General features: G+C 41.4%; 1 protein-coding gene across 2 annotated transcripts in view; it reads left to right on the top strand.

The window, feature by feature from the left end:
* Positions 1-409: 409 nt before the first annotated feature.
* The window catches only part of LOC109412650 (homeotic protein caudal), a 67,615-nt gene continuing 58,830 nt past the window's right edge, over positions 410-9,194 (top strand). Inside the window, exon 1 of one of the 2 annotated variants that reach the window (XM_062850619.1) lies at positions 410-1,613. In XM_062850619.1, coding sequence (XP_062706603.1) covers positions 1,100-1,613 — 514 coding nt within the window. In that variant the 5' untranslated portion in view covers positions 410-1,099. The remainder of the gene's footprint in view (positions 1,614-9,194) is intronic. The other variant, XM_062850620.1, reaches the window with a different exon arrangement.

The raw sequence follows: 9,194 nt of genomic DNA, 5'->3' as shown, positions 1-9,194 counted from the left end.
GTTGCGCCCAAGCCCGTGAGTGTTAATATCAATATCAACACTGTCGTTTCGTAAAATAGACTATTATCCGTACGATATGACGGGAGTCAGAGCGCTGTTGTATCAAAATCTTGAGTCGACGAAACAAATCCAAAAAGAAAATCGGGTTAAGTACTGTTCCTTTTAATTCCACTAAAAATTTGCATCCTTTGACTAATACGCATTTCGACCAATCCAAAATAATCAAAAATATTTCTCTTCCGCTTTCCTCCTACTCTGAGCCACTATGGCCCGTGTCCGTGGCCTATCATCATTCAGCCTTTTTGGTGGATGGTGAAACGCCGCGCCGCCACGACTGTGTTTTCCATGGTCGCAGTTTGCGTGTTATCATCACAAATGGCGTACGTGAGGGGATACGATTACGGCAGCGAGCAAGAGACGACCGCAATCCCGCGCTCTCGCAACACAACAAGATCGTACCGTCTTGCTCACACTCCATTCGCACTCTGTGCATTGACGTAGCATGTGGAACGGGCTGGAAGCGCGCATGCGATTGGCTGCCAGGTACAGAAATGTCTGCCAGGGGCCAGCCGATTGGTCCAACAATGGCCGGGGCAACGCCCCCCAGTCGAGTGCAAAGTAAACATGGGCAATAATCTTACCCGTCAGTCTGAGGCCGTGGTTCGTTGGGTAAAGTTGTGTTTCGTTTTGTGCTCCGGAGACCGAGTGTTCCTGACCCGTAGTGACTACTTCTATCTACCTATGCTGAAGGTTGGTGCCGCACAGCTCAAGGCATTGAGCGCACCAGGCGACTGTACCACGGACGGATTAAGACAGTGAAAGCTTATTTATTGCCCAATTGTTACGTTTAATAATTTGATTGACAATAAAGTGTACTTGCGGGAGTTGCACAGGCCAAGGTGTCGCTGGGAGATTACAAGCCGATATGTTGTGATTTATGGTGATCCTGTAAACTGGAAAACAAATTGTGCTGGAAGAACAATGAAGACGAAGATGGAAAGTGAATTATAGTATCATAATAAAACGTTATAGCGAATAGGATTAACCCTGAAGTGACGAATTACTAGTGATAACCGTGTGAAAATCTGATTAAATAAAAATGGTGTCCTACTACAATCATTTTGCAATGTACCCGAAGAACCATAGCGGCAATCTGCCGTATTCGGCTTCTGCTGGATGGTATCCGGGTAACTACCAGCACCAGCCGCCGCATCCGCAGTTCATCGGCGACGGAGAATCCTCACCCCAGCCGATGTACTATCCACATCCGCACGTATTCCACCAGTCCAGTCCGGACTGGAGCGGACACGAGAACTTCACGCCACCTCAAACAACCCTGCTACCGCACGGAGCGAGTCCCGGAGGGCTCCATCTGGGACAAACGACACCGGGAGCCGCCAATGGCAGCAGCAACAACAACAACAATGGAGAACACTGCCCGGATGCTCTGCACAGTATACCGTCGCCACCGATTACCGTTTCCGGTAGCGATATGTCCAGCCCGGGGGCCCCGAATGGGTCGTCCTCGCCGCAGATTGCCTCCCGACCGACGCCGGTGAAAAGTCCTTTTGAGTGGATGAAGAAGCAATCGTACCAGTCACAGCCCAATCCAGGTAAATGTTATGATATTTATTTCGATAGTTTTCGTGTACTGCATGCAAATTTCTAGCTGTGGATTATGCTTTGATAAATTGTATGCATAATTTTGAATTTTGTAAGCAATTTCAATGTGTTGTTGTTTTGATTTGATAAACATCGATTGTATTGCTTTTTGAGCAGTGCATAATAATTAAACGCAATTCACACTGATATTGTAGAAACTATCAGTTAATATAATCATCTCAATTTTAATTTTTCTTATGTTTATCTTCACATGTATTTTAACTTAAGCTAATTCTACACTCATTTCAAATCTTTATTTAAGTATTCAAGAATGAGTTTAAAGAAAGTTTAAAGTAAAGAAGAAAATATTCAAATAATAATAAAACAAAAAAGCCAGTTTTTGATGACTTCATATTTTAATCATAAAAACATATGATTATCATTTGAATGGAAATACTGATTGGACCACTTGCCATTTTAAAAATTCTAGTCGCAACCATTTGAGCTGACAATGATTGATTAGTGTTTTGAGTTATCCGTAGAACGAGCAGTAAATCATTCATACATACGGATGTAATCATACTTGGTGTGAATTTTACTCTTTGGAATGATGAATGAGTAGACGTTGTTGATTTCAATGACGAATTGTTCAACGTTGAAATGGTTTTCTAAATGAATCAAGAATGAAGTAAGTTACATGTTCCAATCGAGGAAAACATATCGCTCGATTTTTTGGTTACTTATAACTCGTGCAATCAATTGCAAATAAAACATTTTTCATTAATCTTTCAGTACAATATAAATATGTTATGTAACCTGTGCGCAGTAGGGTGGCTCAAAATACTACATGCCGAACATTTAGTGGGCTCACTTTTCATTCCATTTTACGTAATGTCACAATGATATGGCCCAATTTGCAATTAATTCCGTTAACATTTGTGCGGTACTATATACATGTTCGTGTAGGGAGTAGTTTAAGAGCGATAAGCTCAGTCAAGAATCATTTGATCGGAGTTCTGCCAAACCGTACCAAACGCCATTTTTTGAACAGTTGAGTTTCTCCCAGTAATTGGATGTAAAAAATGACAATCCTCCTCAGCGATGCCAGATGGTTTTCTGTATCACTCGTTCAAAAATCTGTATCCCATATAAAATTTGGGTAAAAAATCTGTATTCCATACAAATGAAAAATCTTTATTTCATATAAACGCAATCTGTACAGATGCTCAAAAACCTGTATAATACAGATAAATCTGTATATATGGCATCCCTGATCCTCCTACCATGTATAAATTTAGTAAATCGGACCACTCTTTGTGCAGTCAATTTCAAAATATCTGTTTGAAACAACATACGAAAAGTAAAATTGCATCCAACCAGAGTGAACTATAAACCATTTCATGGAATCGACGAAATATGGTAATGTTGGTCCAGAGGATTTCACATTCAACAATACAAAAGTCAAGTGTTTTCGAATTCATACGTTATGTCGGTACACGCAATTATTCAACATTTGAATCGTAAAAATAACAACATTGATTAGAAAAAATCAAAATGGCACATAGACCTGAGAAGAGGTCCAACTAATCTTCCTTTCCCATTCATCAGCTGTCGCAATGGCGTGGTTAGGACACCTCATGATGGTTGGAAATTTGCATGGTCATATCGGTCGTCTGAAAAAAAAAAAAAAACAACTGGCTTAGAAAATGGTGCTCTTTCGTAACAAATGTGCATAAATTTAAAAAAAAAACAAAAAGAGGGAATTTTGTGCATAAACGTTAAGGCTATATTGAGGAAACGTAGTTCGCGAGAACAGGTTTTGCTTCTGCGCTTTTGATATGAGGACAAGGGGGTTTCCAGGAAGTTCTCAAAGAGCTCAAAAGAAGAACGCTCCAAGGGGATTCAGGGGCGTGTCAGGGGGTTGCTTCATGGGATTTTAGGAGCCTTTAAAGGGCGTTTTGCAGGTTTCGTTGGCGCTTTAGTTGGGTTACGGTGTAATGATATAGTAACTATGGCATCAGCGGCCAGTGAACGTTTATAGGGGAGAGAAAAGGGCGGTTGCAGGAGCGTTTCAGGGGGTACCAGAAGATCTCAGGGGCGTGTCAAGGGGTTTCAGGTGGGTACCAGGAGATCACAGACGATCAGACAGTCCCAACGGGATTCAGAGGATTAGCTGGAGGCCTAAGGGTCGTTTCAATTTCAAGGAGTTTTCAGAGGCCTTCAAGGGGATCCGATGGGGCTTCAGGGGCGTTACAGTGCGTATCAGGGAGTTCTATGTGGTTTCAGGGCTGCCGGTGGAAGCATAATTGTCCCATGGGCATTTTTGGCAATATTGAGATTTTGCAGCCCATGACCATGTATGATGGTGTACTATCATATAGGAAAATAAAAATTGGTAGTTTGTTCCGAAAATTGTTGAAAAAATGCAACGCCGATTTGTCACATTCTGAAAAGTGGACGCATAAGCGTCACGTTTCATTGAAGATTCTATGGAACTTAAAAATCGCTCTAAAACAAACATTAGTGCTCAAATTCAAAAATAATTGATATTAGAACACGATTCGACACATAGGGTGCGGGCACCGATTTTGGCCAGTCTAAGCGAAATCATTTTTATAAAAATAATCAATAATCCTATGAAAACAATCAATGCGTCAAATGAAAGCTAGATAGATTGATTGATTGATTGATAGATTGAAAATATTTTGAAGGAAAAATGCAGAAATCAAGCCAATACTTGAGTTTTGTATTAAAAGTGGCACTGGCCAAAATAGAAGCTCTGCCGCAGTTTTGGCCATATTCTTAAGTTTGGTTTCTATTTTGGCCAATCACATGTATTTCTTATGGGAGTGGCCAAATTAGAAGCACCCTGGCCAAAATAGATATATTGGAGCAGATTTTTTAAGGAAAAATATTTTTTTCTTCCAGTTTTTAATCAAATTGTGTGGTTTTCACAGCTGTAATCATCATATTGTATTAGGATCTACTAGTAAAAATTAAATTTACGCCGATTTAGATCGCAACAGGCTCAATACCGCACTATGGCCAAAACTCCGGACTGGCCAAAACTGAAGCTTCTACCCTATACTTCATAGTTGAGACAATTTACTTTTTCGAACTTTGGACACGATTTTCTCGATTGTCTGTTTTTGCACATGGGATATTTATGCGTCCATCGGCAGAGGGCTGCTTTAACCCTTTGGAGACGGATTGTTTCGCCACAGCTGCCACAACTTCGCTCGCCTCGAACACATTGTTACGCTCGGTTTCATCGCCGGGGTCCCCTTCGGCTCCAAAGAGTTAAAAGGTTCAGGTGCGTTTCAGGGAGTTAAAGGGAGTACCACACACTACGAAAAAATCAAAATTACTCGTGACGTAAATTTATTGCACAGAACGTAAACAATTTAATGACGTAAATGTATAGGTCTTCTGACTTAATAATACGTCATTCTTGTAAAATAGAGTTCGATGTGACGTAAACAAGTTGTGAATCGTACATAATTACGTTTCATATGACTAAATATTCAGTTAAATGTGACAGAAAATTACATCACTTGGACGTTTAAATTCACATCATATGTGTTGTTTGAATATGTGCATCCAGAGTGACGGAAATTTACATGATTTTTTTTAAGTGTGCAGGAGATCTCAAGGGCGTTTCAAGGAGGCTCCGGGGGGAGGGGGTCTCAATGGTGCTTCAGTGCTTTTTAGGAGCGTTTCAGGGGTTCCGGGTCATTTGGCTCAATGCCGTTTGGCCGAAAGGGTCATTTGGCCGAATGCCGTTTGGCCGAAAAATGAATGATTAAGTTAAGAAGAAACAAACCCTCATCCTTTACCAGAAAATCAAAAGCAGTTTTTTCGCTGGAATCACAACCAATGGTAATGAAAATTTATCACTGAACTCTACCCAGCATCCGGGTAGCAGTGAAATAATTTTCATTGACGGTTTTTGGATTTCGAGCAAGAAAACTAGTTTTCAATAATTGACGATTGCTGATGACTGAATGATGGTTATTTGAGCCTTAAGTGACCATACCACTGTTCGCAGCCTCAGTATAACTTGAAAGAACAGCCTATGAGTAAAAGAAGAAAAAATCTTTGATAAAATATAGGAAGGTTCAACGCCAACTAATCCCCGAATATCAAAACTATAAAGAATAGCCTATGATTAAAAGAAGGAAATATTTCTAAATTGTCCCTCTGTTATTGGCTATTTCCGGTCAAAATTGGTTTTAGGCGGAATTACTTAATAGCTTCCAACGTTTCGGCCCTTGGTTTGGGCCTTCCTCAGGGAGGTTATAGGTGTACCGCTAGCGTTTCATCTCCCTTTGCTGGGCTGTGGATGAAACGCTAGCGGTACGCCTATAACCTCCCTGAGGAAGGCCCAAACCAAGGGCCGAAACGTTGGAAGCTATTAAGTGATTCCGCCTAAAACCAATTTTGACCGGAAATAGCCAATAACAGAGGGACAATTTATAAAAACCCTGGTCGCATTCCAAATAGGAAATATTTCTGATGATCATATTGGCAGTTAGAATGTCAAAAACTTCTTCTGAATTATTTTGATCACGATTCGGCCAAATGGCATTCGGCCAAATGACATTCGGCCAGATGGCATTCGGCCAAACGGCATTCGGCCAAATGGCCGGACACCCGTTTCAGGAGGCTTCCAGGTGACCTCAAGGACGCACTTCAGGGGATTCTAGGGAAGTTTTTATGGGTGTATCAGGAGGTTTCAGGTGTATTTAAGGGAATCTCAGGATGGTTCCAGGGGGCCTCAGGGACACTTCTAAAGGTCACAGTGTGCTGCCATAGTACCGCGTCAAAGTGAGAGTGGGAGTGCGCATTCAAAGGATTTGCTATTATTGATATTCTTCTTTGCGGTTTCGCACACGCACACTCCCACCCTCCCACTCTCACGCGTAACTATAACGGTGCCCTCAGAGGGATGGAGGGAAGTCCCAGAGGGCCTCAAGGGTGTTCCAGAGGAGGGTCTCAGGGGATTTCTATGGGGCCTTTGGGACGCTTCAAAGTATTTCAGGGGGTTCCAAGGGAGTTCTAGAAGATCTCATGAGCGTTTCAGGGGGTTACAGGGAGTATCAGTTGGTCCTGACATCCATGAAACCCTGGCACCCCAACTGAAACCCCATCGAACTCCCACGAAGGCTTCGGAAAACCCCTTGAAACGCCCCTGATACCTCCAGGTAACCCTCTGAAGACCGCTCGAAACACCTCTGAGATCTCCTGGTACTCCTTTAAAACTCTCTGAAACCCCTCTGAGACCCCTTGAAGCGTCCCGGAGGCCACCTGAAACGTTCCTGAAACTCCATTATCGCACCCCCTTGAAGGCCTCTGAAAACCCCTGAAACGCCCTTAAGATCTCCACTAGGTACCTGAAATCCATTGGGAAATCTCACTGCTCTCCACTATAAACGCCCCTTGGCCGCCGATGCCATATTTACTTTCATCACTATTAATTTCTTTTGCACAATATTGGTTCTGATTAGTTCTCCTTCTTTTTATACAGGGCATCAAAGGGTGCAAAAATGCAAAGTGCATAAAAATAACTTGCATAAAAAGAGGTTTAGTGTATTTTTTAAATTTTTTGATCTTGTGTCCCGCCCCTAGATTAAAACTTTTGATTTGAGTAAATTTTTGTTACCATGCATGTCAGGCCCATATAGCCGAGGCGGTAAACGCACGGGTATTCAGCATGACCATGCTGAGGGTGACGGGTTCGATTCCCGGTCGGTCCAGGATCTTTTCGTAAAGAAAATTTCCTTGACTTCCTTGGGCATAGAGTATCTTCGTGCCTGCCACACGATATACACATGCAAAATGGTCATTGGCAGAGGAAGCTCTCAGTTAATAACTGTGGAAGTGCTCATAGAACACTAAGCTGAGAAGCAGGCTTTGTCCCAGCGAGGACGTTACGCCAAGAAGAGGAAGAGGAGAGGAGGAGCATGTCAGATAGAAACATTTTCAAATCCCTAGTGTGAAAAATGTCGAATTTCATCACGTCAAGATCAATCACAAATATCAAACTAGGATCTGGAAAAACTTGCAATGGCACAATGGCGCAAAATTTTGCTAATTGACAAATTGAGATATGAATTTGTAAAAATATCGTGTTTTGTTGGGATTCCAACCCACGACTCCGTATTCGCTAGACTGGCACTTTAAATGCAGACTTGTTCAAATCCCAGAATGGCCGCCACAATGGCCGACTTTGTCACCTACTAACGATTTCGAGCGCACAAATCTCTTCGCAAACAAAACCAACGGACCTGATATTCTTATTTGAAACTTATTACAAGTGAGCAAGCACAGAATAATAAAATGCACTGTTGTTTGAAGCTTGTTTCTTGAGATTTGTGCGTCTGAAGTTCTGATGCACTATTGAAACGGGATTTCAAGACGTTTATTGTCCTGAATCAACTAAGTAACGAAACAGGTAACAATTCTGCGGAATAGAAAGCCATACTGAAACCGAACCCACACGCCACACCATGAACACTCTGTTTTTTACAAGTACACGTCTATGTCGGCTTAGACGCCACCCCACAGCACACTCGCGTTTATACCCATTAACTTTTGTTACTGAGTTGTTTACCTTTTTGCAGATTTAGAGTTTTCTCATTATTCTTTTATTTTTCGAGTTTGGGAAAAGTACTGTCGCGATCAGTATACCATGCTTGATTGTATCGTTCAATAAAAACGGAATTTTGTCATTAATTTGAGGACCCTATTCGGGTTTCTGACGAAAAACCAACATTTTTTCGATTCTCTGAAGAAAATCCAATAAGGATTGGAACGTTATAAATAGTAAACACAGACTTGTTTTTGATTTCCGACAAGACTGAACCGCCAGAACTACCCGAACTACCTGTCCCACATTTCTTTGCTAAATGCACGGTGCACCGGTTTTGGCCAATCTATGGGAAACCTTTTTTTTAATATCCAGTAAACCTATGAAAACTATCATTGACCACTATGTGAAATAAAACGTAATGGATTGCTATACCTATTCTATAGAAAAATACAGAAATCAAGCTAAAACTTTGCAAAAAAATGTAAAAAATGTGATGCTGTCCAGTTATGGCCATATTCTTACTTTGGTTGCTACATGTTTTTATTTTTGGCCAGTCACGTAAATGACTTTCGAGCAGCTCTATTGTAGAATTAGCTCTTTTAACCATGTTCTACATATAAGCCGTTTAATAGCAGTGGCAATTGTCTTATTCGGCCTTAAGGCACAGGGTTAACAAACACTAATAAAAAGCATTATATACCCCTATACGGCCTATTTCAGTGCTTGTAAACAGGCCTAAAAGCATTTGTGAAACTCTTAAAAAGCTTGTTGGCACGGAAAAGCTGTCGAATGGCTTTTATAACGCTTATATCAGTGCTTAATGGTTTCCTGGATACCGTCATGAATATTCGGGCTTTCGTCTCGTCGTCAAACTTATGCTGTAGCTCATGTTACTGCTTCAAATACTTTCCAGTCAAACTCAGACTTCAATCTTTTCTTATTCAAATTAAAGCTGCAAAAGTGATGTAGTGGTAGTAGCAAAAGCAACGAGAAAAGCGTA

This window comes from Aedes albopictus, chromosome 2 (assembly GCF_035046485.1).
Source record: "Aedes albopictus strain Foshan chromosome 2, AalbF5, whole genome shotgun sequence".
NCBI classification, from domain to species: domain Eukaryota; kingdom Metazoa; phylum Arthropoda; class Insecta; order Diptera; family Culicidae; genus Aedes; species Aedes albopictus.
Note: the sequence above shows the minus strand (reverse complement) of the source record. Positions and strands in the feature narration are given on the sequence as shown.